Below are 26248 nucleotides of genomic sequence, written 5' to 3'. Positions count from 1 at the left end.
TGGGAATCACCCTCAGCCGATTTCACAGGAGTTCCCACACGGCTCTTTATGCGCCCTGCTCCCAGCCTGGGGAGGGGCGGAGAGCTCACCCTCTTTCCCACCTACTTTTTTTCTACATAATGTGAGCAATGGGCTCCAGAATTCAACTTTTTTATGAGGGCTTTTAGTTAATCCATAGTGTGCCCTCTCTGGGAAGGGAGAGGCTTCACAAGGGGGCTCCATCACAGAGGCCAGACAGCTCAGGATGAGGAAGAGGGCTCTCCTTGTCCCCATCCTCTTCCCCCACTCAGGAGCCACCCCACTTCACCTCACCTCCAACACAAGAACCCCCTGATGGAAAAACAATGTGGAGGTTTGCTGCCTTGGCTCCCAGCCTCTGAAAATGGAAAGCTGCACTTTTGTGACATGTAATATCTTTTAAGGCCCACACTGAGAAGACTCGGACCCCCACGCTCACCAGAAATGTAGGGGAGAGAGAGGGATGGGAGGAAGGGATTTTATGGACTAGAACCCTAAGCACTCTGACACCAAGGCAGAATGGCTGAGAACTTGGGGGTGGAGACCAGGAGGATGAATGGACTGGAATTAAGGATGTGTGTCTGGTGGGAGGTGCTAAGAAGTGAGGAGAAAGGAGCCGCTACTCAAACTCCAATCTTTGACTTTACCAAACCCTCTTCTGTATGCCACCCCCACCCCCACCCCATGGCTGCTTGCAATGGAGTCTGGGCCACTAGGGAATGATTCAGCCAGCTTGCCAGTGGAGATCAAAAAAGGCCTCCCTTCTGGGTTTGCAGCTTCTTTATTATGCTAAATGGACAAGGGCAGCCAGGAAGAACTTTAAACTCTTTCTCCTGGTGGTCCCAGGCTGTATTTCAGGGCAGGGGCTGGTGAGTATTCAGAATAGGAAGGCCAAGCAAAGGGTCTCCACAGCCATCCAGAAGCTTGGCTTACTGGGTTATTTTCATATGCACTTTTGTTTAAGTTGGAAGAAAAGTCTGGATTTAGAAGAACCGCTGAATACCTGCCACTCAAGCTGCCCCCACAACAATCCTTCCAATGCCAGGCTGGATTTACTGGCCAGAGCTGCCCCAGGCCAGAGATTCTCCAGCCTGGCGCTGCCACCAGGAGAGCTGCTCCTGCACCAAGCAGGGCGCAGCTCCGGCCTCTCCAACGCCAGAGGAGACTCTGAAATGATATGTTTGTTCTGCTGCTACTGCTGCATTTTTTTTTTAAAAAAAGAATTGCTACACTAGGATGAATGGATTATGAGTAAATAAAAAGAAGCTGCCAGTCTCTTTGAAGGTTGTGTTTAAAGGGACTTGCCAAGTCAGGACAGAAGAGTGACAAGATAGAGACCCTGGTGTTTTACATGCTCAGCCCAGCTCTTCCGCTTCATCTGCACCGCACTAAAGGGTGTCGTTGAAGCATTGAATCACAAAAAAAGTGGCACGCAAAATAAAAGGTGCCACATGACAATGATGGTAGTGTTTGAAGGGCAGAGTGCCACATCCCCTAATCCAATTGAAACGCAGGTCTACGCAGCCGAAGTAAACGGTACAGAACTTACATAACTTACAATTAAGTTGAAGTCTGCCTACCATTTGACTTTCTAATGAGTGTAATGAGATTACATGCCTGATAGAAGCACTTGTGCAAAAGCAACTTTCGTGTTTAATGAGGCCCTAATACAGGACAAAATCGAATTATTTTCTCTCGTTCCCAAATTCTTCCTTCAGTGTGAAATCTCCATCTTTTAGGGGGAGGGACGGGTGGGGCTGGAAGGGGTGAGAGGGTCCATGGTCAAGGGCCTCCTGGGAGCTTGGCGACCCAGAATCTCCGCGCGTCTGGCCAGGCCGCGCTGCGGGTCGGGCTCGCGGCCTCGCTTTAATTGCTCTTGGATGACGTCCATGGCACCCGCGGCGCGCGGGGAACCCCTCGGTGGGTCTGAAACTAGGTTAAAGCAATTAGCATGCTGCCGACATATTGTCCCTCGGCAGGGCCTTGGGTACCAAGGGAGATGCGCCATCGTACCTTGGCCGATGAGGCAGCTGCGGGCCGGGGAGTGGCATCTCGCTTCCCCAGGGCCTGCGGGGCGCCGGCGCTCTGGATCAGCCAGGAAGAGCGCGCCGGACGCGCGAGACCTTGCTCCGCGCCTCCCGCTCCGCACCCGCGCGGTCCGAGTGCGCGCGGGGTCCCGCACTCTGAACCGCGCTCCCGGACTCCGCTCGCAGCCGAGCGCTTCCTGGGGACCAAGAAGGTGCCCGCAGCGGCCTCGGAGATTAGTCCGAACCCTAGCTTCCCGGGCGCTCCCCGCTGCGCCCTCGCGCCTCTCCTCTTCGCTAGGGGGCGGCCCTCCGCTCTCCTCCGGAGCCTCACCTTCGCCCCAGGCTACTTGTCTCAAAGGACTGGATTCTGCTGGAGGCAAAACCGAGTCAATTTCAGAAATTACCCGGTTGCAGAAGCGGCAAAGAGGGCGTGCTCCTTTCATGTCTTATCCCAAAGACCCTGGGTTTTGTTGGGAAACATCCGAGAGGGGTCTCCGGCCTCAACCTGGTGGCTTTTCTCATTTCCTTTGAGTATGTCTGAGTTCTATGTACCTAATGCTGTAACTGCAGAAGGGATGGGTCACAGGGCAGCTTAACAGCAACTCCTTCTCCCCAGCCCTTGGGAGCAAAAAGGCGTCTTTCCTTTGCTAGACCAGAAATTAGCCCACTGTCGCCACCGGACCCACGGTGTCGACTTTATACACTTTGATTACGCAGGGTGCCCATGACCTTGGATAAGTCAAATGTCTCCCAGCCTTAGCTTTCCCATCTGAAAGAATGAGAGCAACAAATACTCCATGACCAATTTTCTTCCTAGGGATGTTAAGGCTGGGATGCCGATGAAGGGCTCTCCCAGAGAAATGGGGCCTAATCCTCTAGCCCACTCCCTTTCAGCTAAATCTAAAAGGTGGTTCTTACTGTATAGCTCCGTTTGGGGTCTCTGGTTCAGTTTTTTTTTTCTTTTTACAAAGTAGGTTAATTCATCTTTAATTTAAAGATACAGCCACACCCATCAAGTATAAAACAACTTGTAGAAAACGGTATGAATAGCATTTATTAACATTGCTTAGAAATAAACTGTATCTGGCAATAAATTAGCATGACGTTTTCTGGTCAGAGTTCTTCCAATAATGCAGAGTTCTGCCAAAGGTGCTGGGGGAGATCATAGACTATTGCATATTTTAAGAAAATCAGGATAAATTATATAAATTATATATTTAAAAAGAGATCATCTATTTCATTAACTCGACAGGATAATAAATAGATAAATAACAAACAGTTGATTGCCATAAGAAAAATGTGATTCTTAAGTTACATTTACATTATAGATATTTACATGTACAATATGCACACAGAATCATGTCCTCATGCAGGTCTGGGACTTCTCAGGACACAAACTCAAAGGGCGGTTCGTTTTCTATGTTGTTGAAGGAAGGCTTGCTGTTGAGTTTTCTGGGGTCCTCTGGGGTCCATACTTTGGCTGTTCGGATAATATTTTGTTCTTTGAGTTGTTTTTCATCAGTCCAAGAGAGAGAGTGTCCCGCAAGGGGAGGGAGGCCATAATCCGGGTCGCTGGGGGAGGGGGACCCTGAGAGGGTGAGGAAGGAAAAAAAACAAACAGATTGTGAATGTCCAACTCTGCTCCCAGCACTGCCCCTCCGGTCCTCTCGGATCCCCCTTTGGGCTCTTTGACAGACAGAAGTCTTTGGTTACTCTGAACAACACTCTTTCTCCACCCCCAAGCCCCTAGCGCCCTCATCCCACAATCCCAGAAGTGGCAAGTCTATCCGGGAAGCGCACCCTCAGGGCCGCCGTCAGAGTGGCGGAAAAAACCTCAGAAACGCCAACTCCGGTTCAAGGTGGCCGGTGCCCACAGCCCGCCCGTCTGTCCGTCCGTCAGTCAGCACGTCGATCCGTTCACCCAGCCCCCGCCCCGGGGGACCTTCCCGTTCCCGTGCCCCCCACCCCCTACGAGCTGGGAGGCGGACGCACTTACGAGTACCCCGGTGGCAGATGATGACCTTCTGGGCCTGGCTGCCCGGGCTGTCCGCGCCCAGGCGCCCTCCGCCGCCGGGCCCCCTGCCGCCGCCCGCGCCGCCGCCGCGCAGGGGCAAGTCGGCCTGTACCAGCTCGCTGAGGAAGTTGATGTAGCCGATGGCCAGGCGCAGCGTGTCCACCTTGGAGAGGCGCTTTTCGTAGGGCAGCGTGGGGATGTGCGAGCGCAGCCCCTCGAAGGCGTCGTTGATGGACTGCATGCGCCGCCGCTCGCGCACGTTGGCGGCCTGCCGCAGCTGCTGCAGCTCCGCCTCGGAACGCACCCGCCGCCGCCGCCGCGCAGCCGCCGCCCCGCTCAAGCCACGCAACCGCGCGCCGGGGGACAGCGCGGCCGCCCCGGCGCACCGGTAGGCCAGGCACGAGGGCGGAGAGCCGGGCGAGTAGGGGAAGCCGCCGGGGGGCGCCCCCGCCTCGCAGCAGTAGCCGCCGCCGCCGCTGTCCTCCGGCTCTCCCGGGCCCCCCGGGGGCGGCGGGGCGAGTGCGTGGGGGGCCGCCGGAGGCGCGGACTGCAGCAGCAGGCACGCCTCGTCGCGGTAGCAGTAGTCGTGCAGCTGGTGGCTGAGGAACTCCACCTCGGCCTGCTCGTCGGCCAGTAGCTCATCGCCGTCCTCCAGAGGGTCCCGAGAAGACTGGTCGGTGAAGAAGTCCTCCTCGTCAAAGTAAGAGGACGGGAAGGCGTCCAGGCCCCCGGGGAAGTGCTCTAGCAGCACCGCGTCCATGCTCTGCGCCGCCGAGGGCCCGGGGGACTGCTGGCCTGGGGTAGGGGTGTTCTCTGGAAGTTTGCGGCTGCAGTTGCGGGCTCGCCGGGCCGCCCCCGCCCTAGCGGTCCGGCGCGGGAGGCAACGAGGACCGCCCCCCCGCCCCGGCCTCCCTGGAGTGCCCGCGGCCGCTGCGCTCTGGACGGCGCCCGCGCGGCGTTGGGGAGGGCTGTGGAGACCGGCTGAAGCTGAGGGCCGGCACGCGAGGATTCTTATAACTACATCCACAGGCGCGTGCCAGGGACCCGCGGCGCCAGCCAATCACCAAGTGCGGGGTGCCGGCGGGGAGGGGGCCGGGAGGCCGGCGGGGGCCGGGGAGGTTTTCCTCCCGAAGGGAGCTCCCGGGGCGAAGGGGAGGCGGGGCCGCGCGGCCCGGGGCTCCTCACGCCCCTCCCCGCCCGCTCCTCGGGCGAGTACCTGCCGGGCGAGCGGCTCCAGGGGCACCTGCGGCCCCCGGCGGCTGCCGCCCGCTGGCGCGCGCTGCGCCCAACCGGACCCTTCCGTCCCCGGATGGTGTAGTGGCGCGCGGCGTCTCGGCGCAGCCACAAAACGCCCTAGCGGGGCGCGTCCGCGGCCCAGAAGGCGGGAGCGAGTCTCAGGCGGAGCTCCCTGCTCCTCCGGGGTTGGCGCAGCGACTGCGGGCAGCCTGGACAGTTCCGGCGGTGGGTTTCGCCACCCCCACCCCCTGAGCGCCAGCGGGCCTCCGGCCTGGGTTCCATTCCGGGCTTCAGTCTCTCCGCCGAACCTTTCCAGAACTCTGGTCAAGTTTACACAGTGCGTGCCGCCGGGGTTGGAAGGTGACGCGGCGCCTCTCCGGGCGCGGCGCGGGGTTGAGGGGCGCGCGCCTGGCCGGCGCTGCTCGGGATCCTGACTCTGGTGCCGGGTGCTCCGCGGCCAGCCTCTCCTCCCCTCTCTTTCCCCGCCCCGAGGGAGAAACGGGAACGCTGGAGAGGCTGCCTCGGAGAGCGGCTCAGCGGGGCGCGTTTCTTCTGAGACCCTAGGGGTCCGGAGCAATAAAACCGGATACAAAGGGACTCCGTTGAATCGTCTGCTTTGGAGCAGTCCGAGGGAGGGCGTGGAAGTAAAAGGGCAGAGTGTGAACCGTTTTCAAAGCCAGAGTCGCTCACCTTTCCAACTGACCACCGGGACCATCCTGGAACCACTTTTTCCCTTTCCTTCCCGACCTTAAAACACACACACACACACACACACACACACACACACACACACACACACAACATTTGTGCTCTGGCCCATGACACTATTACAGACAGCGATGCAACACTAATTCCTCAGTTGAAAAGTAACAAAGAAACACTTCCAAGGTCGAGGCAATTCTATTAGAAGCCAAGTTCCAGAGGGTTCAGAGGTGCAGCCGACCGCGCGAGTTCTCTCAACAGAAGACAGAAGGCCGCCGCCTTCCTGGGTCAGCCGCTTCCTTTTTCAGACACTTGTCCCACCAGAGGCTTCTTCTGGTGGGTGTTTGAACTCCTCTCAAAAGCCAGGTCCATGTCTCATAGAATAGCGATTTTAACGGGCATCCTGGTTTTGGACATTTACATTGTATTTAACTGAATTCTGAAACAAACAAAAAAAAAGTTGAGGGCAAAAGATACATAAGAACACCAGAGATTACCTTGAACCCCCAAGGACAGAGAATTTTAACCCAAAGACTTACTGTTTTCCAGCAAGTTCTTTCCTTTGTTAGCTCATCCTTCCTAGGGAGGTGATTAAGTTAAACTGAGGCAAATGTGGACAGTTTTCCTGTGTTCAAGACTGGGCTGCAATTTCCTGTATTTAAATTTATCTTCCTCACCTCAAAGAAAGGGAAGCTGTTTGGGAAGAGGAGTTCAAGACCCGAGATCTAGCCAGCTGTTGGTGGCCCTTCCCCTCCCCTCACTTGGTTAGATTAAAACCCAGTAGGGACATGCCCTTGGACCAATCTGAGGACTTGGAGGCATAGAGAATGACCAGACTTCAAAGCCTTATTCGAAGTATTGATAATCATTCAGTGGAGGAAAGACTGGGGTTCCAGTCTACAGAGGCTCTCTTTAAGAGGCTGAGAGACCTTCTTTGATGGATACAGATGGCTCTTGAGAAAATGTTTGTGTCATGCATATGTCAGGGAGCAGGGCTGGGGGACACAGAGAGTCTGTAAGTGTATATTTGGGGGATCTTTATACCCAGTGTGATTTTAACAGTCAGAGTCCACAGAAAACCATCTTCCATATGCTTGATGAGTTTGTAGAAGGGTCCAGAACTTTACTTTGGGTACCCAAGTGAACTATGGGCACGTCCAGTGCTGGTGGGAAAGTTTACTGTCCTGTGAAGCTGAGCAGAGCTAGTGTGGAGGTTCTGGGAAGCTCCTAGGGCTGCATAGATGAGCCTGGAGGAAGAGGAAAAGAAAAGATAATCACTAGTTCCCTCCTCGCCCTTTCCCTCCCCACCCCCACCAGTTTTTCCCTTAGAGAACTGTCTGCTGACTGGTCCTTTGGGGAAGCAAGGGTCAGGCCTGCAGATGTTGATACTGGGGTGCTGGTGTGGGCTGGCATGCTCACACACACACAGACACACACACACCCCTGCACGCACGTGTGCGCGTTCACACACACACACACACACACACACACACACACACAGTCCTTAAGTAAGACATGATTGTTCTTTTCTCTACTAAAAAGAAGAAAGGCTTCACTGATAATAAAAGGAATTTTCTCTGGGTCACTGGAGGTCACAACAGTGTGACGGCTGCCCTCTGCCTCTCGAAGCAACAGGTTGGCAGAGGAGATGGCTGGGACAGAGCCGTCTACAGACTCCAGATCTCATTCCTTCCCCGCACCCCCCCCCCCCGACCCCAGTTCTGCACACCCTGGGTCCTCTAGGCAGTGGGGGAGTGTGGAATGCAACAAGAATACAAGGTTTCAGGTACTTCAGAGCAGAGGGACAGGGCTGGTCCCAGAGTACAAGTTTCTCCACCCTCTGCTAAGCTCTAAGCTTCTCTGCTCCACCCTCTGTCCTCAAGAGAGACGTCCCCTAACCTTGTTCCTGCCTCAGTATGAAATAACATCTGGTGCCTAAGGTTGGACAGTGATGAGGTGCTTGACTCTTTTTTTAGGGTCAGGTCCTGGTGAAGCCTTGAGATTGTTTTCAAGTCTGTCAGTGGCACCTGTCCTCCTAGGCCCAGAAGGCTCCTACCACACTGCCTTTGGGGCTGCCAGAAGCCTCAGGCCGTCTTTAAGCTTCTCGTTTCAGGAGAATGTCTGACAAGGGCTGTGGGGCATTGCTGTGTCTGTCTGCCCACGTGTTCATCGATCGCCTCTGTCTCTCTCAGCTCTCTCTCTGTCCCAGGGGTCACCGACCTGAATACTTGCTCCTTGCTTTCCCAGAAAACATTTCTAGAGTCTTCCCTTGGCTTTTCAGAACCATGACTGGAAGGCTGGAGCCCAGATCCCTGTCTCCTGCCCAGAATGGATTCCTGGCAAAACAGCCATAGAGTCTGGGGCTCCAGGTTCTCCATCCTCCGCCCCCCGCCTTCGTATGGCTCCACAGTGCTGGACACTCCTTGGCACACGTCCTCCCTGTGGGAGCCCCAGCTCTCCAGAAATAGGGTGCGGCTGTCTCCCCACCAGTGTCCCATGCTCCTCACTTAGTGCTTGCAAGCAGGTGTGACTCATGGTCTGCCTCCCAACTTGAAAATGGGTCCACGTTAATTTCTCATTGACCCAAATTGTCCCCGTTCCCCACTCTTAAACACAGAGGTGATACCAGGTGGCTGAATTGTCCTCACAAGTGTCTCATTTCCCCTTTCTTTACCATTCCCCTCCCCCATTCTATGAAAGCTTTCTCTTCTCACTTGAGGGCCCTCGTCAACCCCCCCTTTATCCCTATATTCTTAGAAAAGGTTTGAAAAATAGAGTCATGGGAATGATGATGCTGAAAGGCCTCTGAAGCCCAGAAAAGTCTGGTGACTTCCCTAAGGTCATACAGCAGGTTACTATCAATCCCAGTCCATGCCAGCCCAGTGCTGGTTCCACTGGCTGCTGAGAGCAGACTCATAAAAGGTGAATTTATATTGATGTGCAATGTAATCGGTCTGGGTCCCATTCTGAGCCAGCCCAGATTACCACATACCACCTTCCTCCAGAGTCCTGGCTACACTGTGGAGATCAACACACCTTCTGATGTGCTGAGAAAGGAACCACTGAATCGTACAATTTCCAGCATAAGACAAAGAATACAGAATTAAATATGGGCTCATGGGACTTTCTCTGCCCCCTCAAAGTCACACTATATAGATTATGGATGATTTTTCCACTCAGAAAGTACACTCTGACCAGGTGCCATCTTATTCCATCTTATTCCATCCTAGAAAGGACTGGCCTAGTGGATGCCAAACTCCTTGACATGACTTCAAAGGCCTTCCTTGAACTAGCCCCGCCTACCTGTCATCCTCCTCATCTTCTCTTTACTTTACCCTTTATTAACTTACCATGTCTTCCAATGCCACAGTGACCTCTCTCTGGTTTTCTTTTTAAAATTTCTTGCATTAAATCAATTAATTTGGCTGCACCAGGTCTAGTTGCCATGCGTGGAATCTTTGTTGCAGCATAGGGGTGCTAGTTCTTCTAGTCATAGCATGTGGAATCTTCAGTCTCGGCATGCAGTCTTAGTTGTGGCATGTGGGATCTAGTTCCCCCACCAGAAATTGAAACTGGGCCTTGAGCCTCAGCCCCTGGACCACGAGGGAAGTTCCTCTCTCTGGCTTTCTACTGTCCTTCCTACTAGCCTGAGCTCCTTGGTTTGGTTTGAAGCTCTTATGTTTATCATAAGATGGGTAGAAGGAATAATACAAAGGTAGAAAAGATGGAGATGAGCATTTTGGAGGGCTTTCACTTCTGTTTATCACTTGTCCTCATAATGCTGCTGGAGGACCTTCTCCTTATTTCAACCACTGAAGAGAAGAAACTCGACCATAAACCTAGGGCTACAATGGCCCGTCAGAGAAGGGGACCAAATTCTGCCCAGGCTGGCTGACTCCATATCTCACTTGCCTTATGTATCATCTTCCTGCCCCTCCTCTGTCTCTACACTGAATGTAGCTGATGTAATATGATTTTCACACGGACCCTCTTGTTTGCTAACACAGTACTGGGAGAGGAACTGGTCAGGTGTTTTGATTGTGTGCAAGCAGTTAGATTCAGAAAGACTCAGTCAGCATCCTGGAGTGATATAGCTGGCTCTATGGATCCACAAGAGCAGAAATGTGGATTTCTAGCACGAGGGTGGGGGGAGGTATCAGCATTGTTTTCCAGGGTTTCCTTCAGACATTATCTACTCTGAAGCTGCTGCTGCTAAGTCGCTTCAGTCGTGTCTGACTCTATGCAACCGCATAGGCGGCATCCCACCAGGCTCCCCCATCCCTGGGATTCTCCAGGTAAGAACACTGGAGTGGGTTGCCTTTTCCTTCTCCAATACAGGAAAGTGATAAGTGAAAGTGAAGTCACTCAGTCGTGTCTGACTCTTTGCAACCCCATGGACTGTAACCCACCAGGCTCCTCCGTCCATGGGGTTTTCCAGGCAAGAGTACTGGAGTGGTGTGCCATTGCCTTCTTCCACTCTGAAGCTACTCAGCCTTAAAAGAAGAAGCTGAGCTGTGTCCCACTTGGGAATGAGAGCAGGACGCATGCGGCTGCCATGGCTGCCATGACACAGTGTGAAAAGCCCAACACCCAACACCCACTACATTCCTTCTTGCATTTCCCATTGTTAAACATTAATCTTTGAAGGAAAAAACACCAAAATGCTGATATACTTCTCCAAATAACTGTTTTCTGGCATGCCATGGTTTGTTTGATGAACAAAGCTTCTGAGCTTTGTCCTTCAGTCTTGTTATTCCAAACGGTGTTTGGTCTTTAGTAAGGTAAACATTGCAGGTCATTATAATCAGTCTTCTGTGCTTTGGCCTCCTTGGTGAGCAGTGAGAAGGCAAAAAATAAAATTAAAAAATTAATAGAAATTTGGAGCTTTTTTCTGTTTGTTTCTCTTTAAAGCTGTATTATTATTATTATTATTATTGGTTTCATGTCCATCCATAGGGCCTTAAGTGAATTATGTGTCTATATTTTAGAATATTTGAGCTTCCCAGGTGGCATGCGTGGTAAAGAACCCTCCTGCCATTTCAGAAGATGTAAGAAACATGGGTTCAATCCCTGGGTGGGGAAGGTCTCCTGGAGGAGGGCACGGCAAACCACTCCAGTATTCTTGCCTTGAGAATCACATGGACAGAGGAACCTGATGGGTTACAGTCCATGGGGTCACAGAGTCGGACACGACTGAAGCCACTTAGCATGCACGCATCGTGGAATATTCAGCTGCCATAACAAAATAAGAATGCTTTCGATGTAACAATGTGAAATGATCTCCAGGATACATCACTAAAGTTAAAGGAATAAGAAAAACTAGTATTTTTGCATTAGGAAAAAAAAAAAGAAGGCAGTGAGTATATATGAAAGCATTTGTTTATGCAGCTATCCAATATCTCTAGATGGAGATGCCAGAAACTGATGACATTAGCTGCACTGAGAAAGGAACTGAGTGGCTAATGGATTGACTTTTTCTTTAAAAAAGAAAAAAATAATTGTTTGGCTATGCTGGGTCTCCATTACCGCATGTGGGCTTTCTCCAGTTGTGGCAAGCAGGGGCTGCTGCCTAGCTGTGGTGTGCAGGTTTCTCACTGCGGTGTCTTTCTTGTTTTGGAACATGGGCTCTAGAGTACAGGCTTAGTAATTGTGGTTCACGGGCTTAGTTGAACAGCACCATGTGATATCTTCCCAGTCCAGGGATCGAACCCTGTTCCCTGCATTTGTCGGGCAGAGTCTTAACCACTAGACTACCAGAGAAGTCCTAAAAGAAATTTTAAATTATTCATTAAACCCACCACATTGTTTGCAGGGTCCACAGCCTCCACATGACTGCTGCTAAGATTTTGGTCTCTGGTGTTTTTAGTTTCATATCTTGCACTTTTCACTTGACCATCTCTCATCACCATTTCCCCGTATCTTTACTTTAACAGACAGGTTTTAATGGTGGCATGATGGCTCATTGTAGGACTTTACCATCGGATCTTTTCATTTTCACTCGAAGGACAGCTCACTCCTAAGAACTCACAATTGAGTATCTCTCAGAATAGCCTTTGTGTTCTGCTTGTGAACTGACTTTCTTCCTTGCCTAGTAAGCCACTGATTGTGATTCCCTTGGAAATGTTTCTACCTCTTCTCAATGATACCTTAGCTTTCACTCTTTTCAGTGGTCCTGAAGATATAGGGTATTACAGTGGCATTTTTCTCTTGTTCCTTAAAATCCTGCCTAGAGCAAAACTTCCTCAGCCAAGTTAATCTGTACTTGAAGAAGCTTATGCTGGCCCATGCCCAGTTCAAGCAGGCAGGTGTCTACTATCAGTTAAGTATGTGTGTGCTCAGCCACTGAGTCGTGGCCAACTCTTTGCAGCACTATGGACTGTAGCCCACCAGGCTCTTCTGTCCATGGGATTCTCCAGGCAAGAATACTGGAGTGGGTTGCTACGTCTTTCTCCAGGAGACCTTCCTGTCCCAGGGACTGAACCTACATTTCTTAGGTCTTCTGCACTGGCAGGCAGGTTCTTTACCACTAGTACCACCTGCAAAGCAATTACAGTTATTTAGAGAAGTTGCCTGTAAGTCTGGAATACAGTTTTTGTGATTGAACATTCCAAGAAATAGGCACTCTATACAAACCCTAGGCTTTTTAAAAAATATATTTATTTATTTGGCTGCACCAGGTCTTAACTGTGGCACATGGGACCTAGTTCCTGACCAGGAATTGAACCCGTGCCCCTTGCATTGGAAGCATGCAGTCTTAGTCACTGGACCACCAGGGAAGTCCCCAGGCCTCAGGTTTTGCCAGCACAAGACCCCTCTCAGATTGGACCTTGCTAGAGGTTTGAGCCTATTTTTGTTGCAGAGAAAAGAGCATCTCACTATGCACTGGCCCCCCGGAGAGGCCGGGAAGCACAGAGCTCATAAGTATGGGCTCCGAAGCCTGGCCACCTGGATTCCAGCTGCTCTGCCACTGACTAGCTGTTTGGGCAAGTTAGCTAGTCTCCCTGAGCCTCCACGCCTGCATCTAAAGAAGAAATTATTAATATAACACTACCACCTCAGGACTTCCCTGGTGGTCCAGCAGTTAAGACTTCACCTTCCAACGCAGGGGGTTCGGGTTCAGTCCCTGGTCAGGGAGCTAAGGTGCTATGAGCTTTGAGGTCAAAAAACTAAACAGGAAAAAACAGAAGCAACATTGTAACAAATTAAATACAGACTTTAAAAGCAGTCCACATTTTAAAAAAATCTTAAAGAAACAAACAAACACAACTACCTCATTGGGTTGTCGTGAAGATTAAGTGAGTTAACAAATACAAGCACATACTCAGTGCCAGGCACAGATAGTGTTTATCTGATTTTATTTGTTTATTTTCTCATTTCTATTTATTTATTTAGCAGTAGTAGGATTGTTGGGTTTCCCTGGTGGCTCAGATGGTGAAGAATCTGCCTGCAACACAAGAGACCTGGGTTTGATTCCAGGGTTGGGAAGATCTCCTGGAGAAGGGAATGGCAACCCACTCCAGTATTCTTGCCTATAAAATCCCATGGAGAGAGGAGCCTGGAGGGCTACAGTCCATGGGGTCACAAAGAGCTTGACACGACTGAGCGACTAACACAAAGTAGGTTTGTAGGCTCAGTAAACATTGGTGGAGTGGATGAGAATGTATCATTAATTATACATAGGAGTCACTAGTCAAGTAGGAGTCATTCCTCTTGGCTTCACCTACCTCTATGTGATCTCTTGGATTTATAGTGGACCAATGTCAACAAGGGCTTCCCAGGTGGCTCAGTGATAAAGAATCTCCCTGCCAATGCAGGAGATGTATGTTTGATCCCTGGGTCTGGAAGATTCCCTGGAGAAAGAAATGGCAACCCACTCCTGTATTCTTGCCTGGAGAAGCCAATGGACAGAGGAGCCTGGAGGGCTACAGTCCATGGGGTCACAAAAAGTTGAACATGACCGAGCAATTAAGCAATAAGAACAACAGCAAATATCAACAAATCTATCACCCAACACTGAGATTGACTCATCACAGACACTGGAAGAAGCACTGGATCTCTATTCAGCTGTTCTCACAGCTTTGGGAGGCAGTTAGAATTAGGCCTGGTGAAGTGTTTTGCAAATGCTCTTGGTTATGAGTGGGGGGAGCTGGAAAAGTGGTCCATTCACAAAGGATGCCTCCACAGCAAAGCCTGGGAAGGCATGGTGCAGGATGCCAGCCCTTAGCTGGGGGCGTTCACGCAGGCCCGTCTCTGCTGCTTCTCTTTTGCATTGTCCTCTCCAGAGACACTGGCTAGCTGAACAAACACCAGGGCCTGGAAGGCAGGAAGAGCTGGAATTCCCCTCTCACTCCTCCTCACCAGCCCTGCAGAGAGAAGCCTGACACTTTCCCTCACCTGCAAGGAAAAACTAGCCAGGCTTGTTACAGAGAGCTGTCGCTTTGTAATCCACCCCTGCCTCTGTAATCAGTGGCTCGTATTTATAGACTTTTCCCTCTTCATAACTAAGGGATGCTTTCCATACCCAAGAGTTTGATTTTCCTGGGGAGGGTCCTATCACTGGACCTCTCTCATTTCTGCAGATCCATACTTCTCAAAGGAAGGCTCCACAAGTTAATTATAACTTTAAAAAATATATACTTACTTTTGGCTGCATTTACTTGCATTTGGCTGCATCTGCTGCACGAGGGCCACTCTTCAGTTGCGGTGCATGGCCTTCTCATCGCTGTGGCTTCTCTTGTTGTGGAGCAGGGGCTCTAGAGTGCAGGCTCAGTAGCCGTGGCACACCGGCTTACTCGCCCCAAAGCATGTGGGGTCTTCCCTGACCAAGGATTGAACCCAGGTTCCCTGCCTTGGAAGGCGGATTGTTATACACCGGGCCACCAGGGAAATCCAGTTATAACTTTTTTCCCCCAATCTTGTGACCATGTGTAGATGATAATTGTTTCTTAGACATACTTACTTACTTGGCTGCACCGGGTTTTAGTTGTGGCATGTGGGATCTTTAGTTGTGGCATGTGAACTCTTGGGCATGTGGAATCTAGTTCCCTGACCAGGGATCGAACATGAGCCCCCTGCATGGGCAGCAAGGAATGTTAGCCACTGGACCATCAGGGAAGTCCCTGGCGGTGATAGTCTTTAAAAATACTGATAACAAAGGGTGAGCATATTCTGGTCCACCTGGATGGCCACCCAAAAACTTAGCCCTACCTTGAACTTGGAGTCTGAACCTGAATTTACGTTTAAGACTGTGGTGTGTGCTTTATGTTCTAAGTTGCTTCAGTTGTGTCCGACTTTTTGCAACACCATGGACTATAGCCCACCAGGTTCCTCTGTCCATGGCAGTTTCCAGGCAAGAATATGGGAGTGAATTGCCATTTCCTCCTCCAAGGGAAGAGTGTGGTGGGGCCAGTCTGTTTTAATTGCTCTGGCCTAAAGAAGATAAACAGACATTGTGCTGGTGCCAAGAAACCGAATAACTACAAAACAAGCCAGATAGACAAAGCTATCATGGTAGTTTAATTAAACTGGTGGAGAAATGAATGAGACCCATTGTGGGCTGAAGATTGGGACCAATATCATGTCAGCTTTGTAAGGGGCAAATGTCATTACAATTAGATCGCATCACATTAAATTAAAGTTAGTTATAATTTTATTGACTTGAAGATTTTAAAATATTTTAATGTGTTTAGTTTTGTAGTTAAATAAGAAAAACACACATAAAGAGTTTATACCAATTTTATGTCTGCAAATATTTAAGCAATTCTGTTTAAAATTTTTTATTGAAATAACTTACAATGTTGTGCTTATTTCAGGTGTACATACAGCAAAGTGATTTATATATAGACATATACATTCATTTTTTTTACATTCTCTTCCATTGTAGGTTATTAAAAGATACTGAGTATAGTTCCGTGTGCTATACAGTAGGTCCTTGTTGGTTATCTGTTTTATATATAGCAGTGTGTATATTTTAATTTCAAATTCCTAATTAATCCCTCCTCCTGTTTCCTCTTTGGTTGCCATAAGTTTGTTTTCTGTTTCTCTGAGTCTATTTCTATTTTGTAAGTAAGTTCATTTGTATCATTTTTTTAGATTACACATATAAGTGATATCATACATTGTCTCTGGCTTACTTCAATTAGTATGATAATCACCAGGTCCATTCATGTTGCACATGGCACTATTTCATTCTTTTTTATGGCTGAGTCGTACTCCATTGTGCATATATACCACATCTTCTTTATCCTTCACCAATTTCATTTTAATGATCCTGTAGGCTGACATGCAGGACTCATGAACGCTCTTATTGTTGTTGCTTTGCTTTGTTTTTCTATGGAAAGTGTGGGGATTGTATATAAGGACATATATGCATCTATGTGTTCTATAAATCTGTATACACACATATAAATGCATACATATATTCAGAGTCAAGTTTGAGGAATACTGTTCTAGGTGATTATCCAAATACATGTGTTTGACTTCAGGTGAAGGATTAAATGGCAGAGCGGAAAGGGGGCAGGGGAGTAAAGTAAAAAGGACATGGAGCAGATTTAGAAAGGAAAAGAGACAGGAGGAAGAGTTTGAAAGTTTGAAAGAGGAAGTATTTGAAATATTTTTGTGTGGGGATGGACAAGCATGAACATTTGACTCACATAGTTCTGAGTTCAAATTCAAGTATCTGCTCCACTTCTTCCAGTTGTATTTTACTGTATATGTTATTTATTTATTTTTATTTTATTTTATTTTTATTTATTTATTTATTTATTTTTTATTTTTCAGTGGGTTTTGTCATACATTGATATGAATCAGCCATAGAGTTACACGTATTCCCCATCCCGATCCCCCCTCCCACCTCCCTCTCCACCCGATTCCTCTGGGTCTTCCCAGCCCACCAGGTCCGAGCGCTTGACTCATGCATCCCACCTGGGCTGGTGATCTGTTTCACCATAGATAATATACATGCTGTTCTCTCAAAACATCCCACCCTCACCTTCTCCCACAGAGTTCAAAAGTCTGTTCTGTACTTCTGTGTCTCTTTTTCTGTTTTGCATACAGGGTTCTTACCATCTTTCTAAATTCCATATATATGCGTTATTATGCTGTAATGTTCTTTATCTTTCTGGCTTACTTCACTCTGTATAATGGGCTCCAGTTTCATCCATCTCATTAGAACTGATTCAAATGAATTCTTTTTAACGGCTGAGTAATATTCCATGGTGTATATGTACCACAGCTTCCTTATCCATTCGTCTGCTGATGGGCACCTAGGTTGCTTCCATGTCCTGGCTATTATAAACAGTGCTGCGATGAACATTGGGGTGCACGTGTCTCTTTCAGATCTGGATTCCTCAGTGTGTATGCCCAGAAGTGGGATTGCTGGGTCATATGGCAGTTCTATTTCCAGTTTTTTAAGAAATCTCCACACTGTTTTCCATAGTGGCTGTACTAGTTTGCATTCCCACCAACAGTGTAAGAGGGTTCCCTTTTCTCCACACCCTCTCCAGCATTTATTGCTTGTAGACTTTTGGATAGCAGCCATCCTGACTGGTGTGTAATGGTACCTCATTGTGGTTTTGATTTGCATTTCTCTGATAATGAGCGATGTGGAGCATCTTTTCATGTGTTTGTTAGCCATCTGTATGTCTTCTTTGGAGAAATGTCTGTTTAGTTCTTTGGCCCATTTTTTGATTGGGTCATTTATTTTTCTGGAATTGAGCTTCAGGAGTTGCTTGTATATTTTTGAGATTAATCCTTTGTCTGTTTCCTCATTTGCTATTATTTTCTCCCAATGTGAGGGCTGTCTTTTCACCTTACTTATAGTTTCCTTTGTTGTGCAAAAGCTTTTAAGTTTCATTAGGTCCCATTTGTTTATTTTTGCTTTTATTTCCAATATTCTGGGAGGTGGGTCATAGAAGATCTTGCTGTGATTTATGTCAGAGAGTGTTTTGCCTATGTTCTCCTCTAGGAGTTTTATAGTTTCTGGTCATACATTTAGATCTTTAATCCATTTTGAGTTTATTTTTGTGTATGGTGTTAGAAAGTGTTCTAGTTTCATTCTTTTACAAGTGGTTGACCAGTTTTCCCAGCACCACTTGTTAAAGAGATTGTCTTTTTTCCATTGTATATCCTTGCCTCCTTTGTCAAAGATAAGGTGTCCATAGGTTCGTGGATTTATCTCTGGGCTTTCTATTCTGTTCCATTGATCTATATTTCTGTCTTTGTGCCAGTACCATACTGTCTTGATGACTGTGGCTTTGTAGTAGAGTCTGAAGTCAGGCAGGTTGATTCCTCCAGTTCCATTCTTCTTTCTCAAGATTACTTTGGCTATTCGAGGTTTTTTGTATTTCCATACAAATTGTGAAATTATTTGTTCTAGTTCTGTGAAAAATACCGTTGGTAGCTTGATAGGGATTGCATTGAATCTATAGATTGCTTTGGGTAGAATAGCCATTTTGACAATATTGATTCTTCCAATCCATGAACATGGTATGTTTCTCCATCTGTTTGTGTCCTCTTTGATTTCTTTCATCAGTGTTTTATAGTTTTCTATGTATAGGTCTTTTGTTTCTTTAGGTAGATATACTCCTAAGTATTTTATTCTTTTTGTTGAAATGGTGAATGGTATTGTTTCCTTAATTTCTCTTTCTGTTTTTTCATTGTTAGTATACAGGAATGCAAGGGATTTCTGTGTGTTAATTTTATATCCTGCAACTTGACTATATTCATTGATTAGCTCTAGTAATTTTCTGGAAGAGTCTTTAGGGTTTTCTATGAAGAGGATCATGTCATCTGCAAACAGTGAGAGTTTCACTTCTTCTTTTCCTATCTGGATTCCTTTTACGTCTTTTTCTGCTCTGATTGCTGTGGCCAAAACTTCCAACACTATGTTGAATAGTAGTGGTGAGAGTGGGCATCCTTGTCTTGTTCCTGATTTCAGAGGAAATGCTTTCAATTTTTCACCATTGAGGGTGATGCTTGCTGTGGGTTTGTCATATATAGCTTTTATTATGTTGAGGTATGTTCCTTCTATTCCTGCTTTCTGGAGAGTTTTAATCATAAATGAGTGTTGAATTTTGTCAAAGGCTTTCTCTGCATCTATTGAGATAATCATATGGTTTTTATCTTCCAATTTGTTAATGTGGTGTATTACATTGATTGATTTGCGGATATTAAAGAATCCTTGCATTCCTGGGATAAAGCCCACTTGGTCATGGTGTATGATTTTTTTAATATGTTGTTGGATTCTGTTTGCTAGAATTTTGTTAAGGATTTTTGCATCTATGTTCATCAGTGATATTGGCCTGTAGTTTTCTTTTTTTGTGGCATCTTTGTCTGGTTTTGGAATTAGGGTGATGGTGGCCTCATAGAATGAGTTTGGAAGTTTACCTTCATCTGCAATTTTCTGGAAGAGTTTGAGTAAGACAGGTGTTAGCTCTTCTCTAAATTTTTGGTAGAATTCAGCTGTGAAGCCATCTGGTCCTGGGCTTTTGTTTGCTGGAAGATTTCTGATTACAGTTTCGATTTCCTTGCTTGTGATGGGTCTGTTAAGATCTTCTATTTCTTCCTGGTTCAGTTTTGGAAAGTTATACTTTTCTAAGAATTTGTCCATTTCATCCAAGTTGTCCATTTTATTGGCATAGAGCTGCTGGTAGTAGTCTCTTATGATCCTTTGTATTTCAGTGTTGTCTGTTGTGATCTCTCCATTTTCATTTCTAATTTTGTTAATTTGGTTCTTCTCTCTTTGTTTCTTAATGAGTCTTGCTAATGGTTTGTCAATTTTGTTTATTTTTTCAAAAAACCAGCTTTTAGCTTTGTTGATTTTTGTTATGGTCTCTCTAGTTTCTTTTGCATTTATTTCTGCCCTAATTGTTAAGATTTCTTTCCTTCTGCTAACCCTGGGGTTCTTCATTTCTTCCTTCTCTAATTGCTTTAGGTGTAGAGTTAGGTTATTTATTTGGCCTGTTTTTGTTTCTTGATGTAAGCCTGTAAGGCTATGAACCTTCCCCTTAGCACTGCTTTTACAGTGTCCCATAGGTTTTGGGTTGTTGTATTTTCATTTTCATTCATTTCTATACATATTTTTATTTCTTTTTTGATTTCTTCTATGATTTGCTGGTTATTCAGAGGCGTGTTATTAGGCCTCCATATGTTTGAATTTTTAACAATTTTTTTTTTCCTGTAATTGAGATGTAATCTTACTGCACTGTGGTCAGAAAAGATGACTGGAATGATTTCAATTTTTTTGAATTTTCCAAGACCAGATTTATGGCCCAGGATGTGATCTATTCTGGAGAAGGTTCCGTGTGCACTCGAGAAAAAGGTGAAGTTGATTGTTTTGGGGTGAAATGTCCTATAGATATCAATTAGGTCTAGCTGGTCCATTGTGTCATTTAAGGTTTGTGTTTCCTTGTTAATTTTCTGTTTAGTTGATCTATCCATACTTTTGAGTGGGGTATTAAAGTCTCCCACTATTATTGTGTTACTATTAATTTCCTCTTTCATACTCGTTAGCGTTTGCTGTACATATTGCAGTGCTCCTATGTTGGGTGCATATTTATTTGCAACTGTTATATCTTCTTCTTGGATTGATCCTTTGATCATTATGTAGTGTCCTTCTTTGTCTCTTTTCACATCCTTTATTTGAAAGTCTATTTTATCTGAGTATTGCGACTCCTGCTTTCTTTTGGTCTCCATTTGCATGAAATATTTTTTCCAGCCCTTCACTTTTAGTCTGTATGTGTCTCTTGTTTTGAGGTGGGTCTCTTGTAGACAGCATATATAGGGGTCTTATTTTTTTATCCATTCAGCCAATCTTTGTCTTTTGGTTGGGGCATTCAACCCATTTACATTTAAGGTAATTATTGATAGGTGTGGTCCCGTTGCCATTTACTTTGTTGTTTTGGGTTCACGTTTATACAACCTTTCTGCATTTCCTGTCTAGAGAAGATCCTTTAGCATTTGTTGAAGAGCTGGTTTGGTGGTGCTGAATTCTCTCAGCTTTTGCTTGTCTGTAAAGCTTTTGAATTCTCCTTCATATCTGAATGAGATCCTTGCTGGGTACAGTAATCTAGGTTGTAGGTTATTCTGTTTCATTACTTTCAGTATGTCCTGCCATTCACTTCTGGCCTGGAGGGTTTCTACTGATAGATCAGCTGTTATCCTTATGGGAATCCCTTTGTGTGTTATTTGTTGTTTCTCCCTTGCTGCTTTTAGTATTTGTTCTTTGTGTTTGATCTTTGTTAATTTGATTAATATGTGTCTTGGGGTGTTTCACCTTGGGTTTATCCTGTTTGGGACTCTCTGGGTTTCTTGGACTTGGGTGGCTATTTCCTTCCCCGTTTTAGGGAAGTTTTCAGCTATTATCTCCTCGAGTATTTTCTCATGGCCTTTCTTTTTGTCTTCTTCTTCTGGGACTCCTATGATTCGAATGTTGGGGCGTTTCACATTGTCCCAGAGGTCTCTGAGGTTGTCCTCATTTCTTTTTATCCTTTTTTCTTTTTTCCTCTCTGCTTCATTTATTTCCACCATTTTATCTTCTACCTCACTTATCCTATCTTCTGTCTCCGTTATTCTACTCTTGGTTCCCTCCAGAGTGTTTTTGATCTCATTCATTGCATTATTCATTTTTAATTGACTCTTTTTTATTTCTTCTAGGTCTTTATTAAACATTTCTTGCATCTTTTCAATCTTTGTCTCCAGGTTATTTATCTGTAACTCCATTTTGCTTTCAAGATTTTGGATCATTTTTATTATCATTATTCTAAATTCTTTTTCAGGTAGATTCCCTATTTCCTCCTCTTTTGTTTGACTTGGTGGGCTTTTTTCATGTTCCTTTACCTGTTGTGTATTTCTCTGCCTTTTCATCTTGTTTAGATTGCTGTGTCTGGAGTGGGCTTTCTGTTTTCTGGAGGTCTGTGGTTCCTTTTTATTGTGGAGGTTTTACCCAGTGGGTGGGGTTAGACGATTGGCTTGTCAAGATTTCCTGGTTAGGGAAGCTTGCGTCAGTGTTCTGGTGCATGGATCTTGATTTCTTCTCTTTGGAGAGCAATGGAGTGCCCAGTAATGAGTTTTGAGATGGGTCTATGTGTTAGGTGTGACCTTGGGCAGCCTGTATGTTGACGTTCGGGGTTATGTTCCTGTGTTGCTGGAGAATTTGCGTGGTATGTCGTGCTCTAAAACTTATTGGCTCTTGGGTGGTGGTTGGTTTCAGTGTAGGTATGGAGGCTTTTGGATGGTCACTTATTACTTAAAGATCCATGTAGTCAGGAGTTTTCTGGTGTTCTCAGGTTTTGAGCTTAAGTCTCCTGCCTCTGGATTTCAGTTTTATTCTTCTCGTAGTCTCAGGACTTCTCCAACTATACAGCACTGATAATAAAACTTCTAGGTTAATGGTGAAAAGTTTCTCCCCCGTTAGGGACACCCAGAGAGGTTCACAGAGTTACATGAATAAGAGGAGAGGGAGGAGGGAGATAGAGATGAGCAGGAGGAGAAAAGGGGGGACTCAAGAGGAGAGAGACAGATCTACGAAGTTGTCTGATCCCAGAGTGTTCTCCGTAGCCCAGACACCCACAAAGATTCACAGAATTGGATTGGGAAGAGAGGGGAAAGGAGGAAATAGAGGTGTTCTGAGGTAGAAAACAGAGAGTCAAGATTGGGAGAGAATAATCAACACACTCCTGAATAAAAATGGGAGCTGAATATTGGATTCTTAAATGTTCACAATTTATATCATATACTGAAAAACAAAAATTAAAAATCTAGAGTACAGGTTAGACTCTTAAAAATACTATATTAAAAACAAAAACCAAAACACACAAAAAAATTTTAGAAATATATATGAAGTTCAGTTTAAAAATAGGGCTTCTCTTCTTTTTTTTTTTTTCTGTAAGGTTATAGTGTATTGAAAATGAAAATTAAGGAGTAGTAAGAGGAGTACTAGAGGATTTTAAAGGAAATAAGAGAAAAAGAAAAATAGAAAATAGAAGAGAAGAAGAAAAAAGAAAAGAAAAAAAAGGAAGAAAAAGAAAAAAAAAGAAAGAAAAAAATTGTTTTACCTAATTAAAAAAATCGTAACAATCTATGAAAATGAAAGTTAAGGAGTAATCGGGGAGTAATAGGGAATTTTAAAGGAAAATAAAAGAGAAAAAAGAAAAAAGAAAAATTTTTTTTCTTACTTAAAAAAAAGAAAAAAGAGAGAAAAAAAAAGAAAAAATATATCTAGGAATTTCTCTGGAGCTGTTGCAGTCAGTGTGGGTTCGGCTCAGTTTCAGATAGCTCCTCGTTCCAGCTTACACTTCTCGATATCTACAGTCTCTTCCGGTGTAGTCGGTGTTTTCTTCAGGGATTTTAATCTGTTGCACCGGTCCCTTCTGAAGCGGTTCCCTTTGTTTATTTGGCTTCTGTTGCCGTATCTTCTGCGCCTAATTTCCGCCCTGACACAGGCGGGCGGAGGTGGACTCTTATTCAGGTAGCTAGTTCCGTCGCGCTGCGGGGAGGGGCTGGTGCTATTTTCTCCGTCCGCGCTGCTCAGGCTTCCGGCTGCTCTGTATGGAGCGTGCCCCATGCTGCGCGTGGTTCCAGCCCTCGGGTGATCCACAAAAGCGCGGAACACAACGCTGTGCCTGCGTTTTGTCCCTACGCCGCCCGAGTGGCCCAGGCAGCCAGGCGCTTGACGGACGCTCTCTCCCCGGGTGCGGCACGTCTTCTGCCCTGCGCGATCCCAGCCTCAGTTTCCACCCGCGCCGGTAGGGTGCGTGTGCCCTGTGTCTCGCTGCGACCCTCCCGGCGGATGTCGACCATCCAGAATCTCAGGAGGTCTTTGATTAGAAGGTGGAGGCCCGTTTGCAGTGTGGTAGGGGATGCGGTCCTTGGGGCAGAGCCTGCCCCCTTCCCCTCCCCCCTGCCTCCAGCCTCCCGGGGTGCTGGGCCGGTCCGCAGCCTGCGAGCTCTTCTCAGGATTTTCTCGGTCCCTTTGTTCTGCGAACGGCCGGCAGTGTGTTCCGGCCAGTTAGTTCTCTCTCTCTCTTTTGCTGTCCCACGGTTCAAGTTGGCGACTCACAAAAGCTCCCTCTGATTGTCCTCAAGGCACTCAGGCCCGGACCCTGCCCCAAGCAATGCCGCCTGCTCCTCTCTTCTGCCCCCACTTGCTGGCGGCGGATGCGGGCGTCTGGGGTACTTTTCTGCTGGCAGTTGCTTTTAGGCTCGTAATCTGTGGGTTTTATTTATTGTTTCTCTCCCAGTCAGGTTGCCCTCTGAGATTCATACACTTTCCCCAGGCCCGCCAGTGCGAGGGTTTCCCGGTGTCTGGAAACGTCCTCTATTAAGACCCTTCCCGGAACGGATCTCCGTCCTTAGCTCTTTTGTCTCACTTTTTATCTCTTATATTTTGTCCTACCTCCTTTCGAAGACAATGGGCTGCTTTTCTGGGCGCCTGCTGACCTCAGCTAGCGATCAGAAGTTGTTTTGTGAAGTTTGCTCTGCGTTCACTTATTCTTTTGATGAATTTCTAGGAGAGAAAGTGGTTTCCCCGTCGTACTCCTCCGCCATCTTGGCTCCTCCCCCATGTATATGTTATTTAAACTTGCTGAGCTTTAGTTTCATTGGCTATAGATATGGGAAGAAATTATAATATCTATCTAAAGGATTGCTGTGGGAAGTGAAATGATGTATGTAAAATATCTGATACCAAGTAGGCACTCAAAAAATGCCAGTTTCATCCTGTTTCCCTCTATACTCAGTGGGTTAACCAATAGGTTTTTTCTTTTCCCCCTCAAGCTTTATAAAAATATAATTGACATATCATATAAGTTTAATGTGTTCAATGTGATTATCTGATATATGCATACGTTGCAAAATGTTTACCTAAATAAGGTGAGTTAACACATCCTGTTGTTTTTCCTATTATAGTGGGAACATTAATACTCTGTTCTTGTACCAACTTTCAAGGATATAGTACAGTATTGAATAAGTTTTTATTAAATGTCTATAAAGTACAAGAGAAAATGATATGAATAAGAGATAATATCACAGGCATTAAAAAAAACCTGAAGGGTTCTATACCATTGGTAGCTTTCAGCTTGAGCCCCAATTGTCTGTATAAAGGAATCATTTAAAAAGTTAATTGTCTCCTATTTATTTTTACCGCAAACCTTGCATTATTCTGGATAAAGTTTTGACTTCTGTAACAAATATATAAAGGCAAAATAACATTTTTGTCTTTCTAGTAAAAGTCCAAGCATAAGCAACCTGAAGTTTATATGATGGCTAAATGCATAGGGGGTAGGGTCACACTTCCTTGTAATTTGTTGCTCTATCTTCCTGAAAGATGGCTTCAAACCTTGAATCCAAAATGGCTGCTGTAGCTCCTGCCATTATGTCTGTATCCCAGCCAGCAAGAAGAAGGAAACAGAAAGGGTACACTCCTTTCAAGATCATGGCCTGAAAGTTGCATATATCACTGCAGTTCACATTCAATTGGCCTGAGTCATCACATGGCCACATCTAGCTACAAGAGAAGATGACAAATGTGGTCTTGAGTTCAGTGACCATATTCCCAGTTAGTACTTGGGATGTTAGCAAATAAGGAGAGAGAAGTATTCTGTGTGTCCACGGAGGGGGGAGGATTAGCACACTTTTGTTCAGTTGCTCAGTCATGTCTGTCTCTGTGACCCCATGGCCTGCAGCAAACCAGGCTTCCCTGTCCTTTACCATCCTTGGAGTTTGCTCAGACTCATGTCCATTGAGTCGGTGATACCTTATCATTACCATTTTTGATTATCCACTCTACCAGTGAATTTATCTATTTATGTATAGAAAATTGCATAGAAATAAGACTGTATTAATACACTGTATGTGCTAGTGGTAAAGAATCTGCCTGCCAGTGCAGGAGACATAAGAGATGTGAGTTCAAACCCTGGGTCAGGATGGTTGCCTGTAGGAGGGCATGGCAACCCACTCCAGTATTCTTGCCTAGGAAACCCCATGGACAGAGGAACCTGGTGAGCTATGGTCCATGGGGTCACAAAGAGTTGGACACGACTAAAGCAATGTAGCATGCACACATTACATTTTTAAACATGCCCCATACCAGAAGAAATTTTAGGGAGATGAGTATAACTATATTAGTTATCCTAAATGTTTTCCTGTATCCCAATGGAACATCTTGTTCACTTTGAAGATTCTTAGTCTATATATGCCAATCAATTACATTTTTTCAAGCTGAATTGTCATGCCATGTTAAAAGCATACAAAG

At 46.2% G+C, this 26248-nt stretch overlaps 1 protein-coding gene across 1 annotated transcript; it reads right to left on the bottom strand.

Annotated features, from left to right (window-relative positions):
• Positions 1-3430: 3430 nt before the first annotated feature.
• On the bottom strand, positions 3431-4819 carry PTF1A (pancreas associated transcription factor 1a). Its single transcript, XM_065919560.1, has 2 exons — positions 4042-4819; positions 3431-3633 (listed from the first exon to the last, which is right to left on the bottom strand). Exons 1-2 carry the CDS (start codon positions 4817-4819, stop codon positions 3431-3433), a joined length of 981 nt encoding a protein of 326 aa, XP_065775632.1.
• Between the last annotated feature and the right edge of the window lie 21429 nt (positions 4820-26248).

Source organism: Muntiacus reevesi, chromosome 2 (assembly GCF_963930625.1).
Source record: "Muntiacus reevesi chromosome 2, mMunRee1.1, whole genome shotgun sequence".
Classification (NCBI taxonomy): Eukaryota; Metazoa; Chordata; class Mammalia; order Artiodactyla; family Cervidae; genus Muntiacus; species Muntiacus reevesi.
This window is presented reverse-complemented; position numbering and strand designations above follow the sequence as displayed.

Bases quoted from the DNA above. Each gene is read 5' to 3' on its own strand.
- PTF1A (XM_065919560.1), bottom strand. From the start codon at position 4,819: ATGGACGCGGTGCTGCTAGAGCACTTCCCCGGGGGCCTGGACGCCTTC. The intron at 3,634-4,041 runs GTAAGTGCGTCC...TCACCCTCTCAG, and splicing joins CATCTGCCACCGGGGTACTC to GGTCCCCCTCCCCCAGCGAC.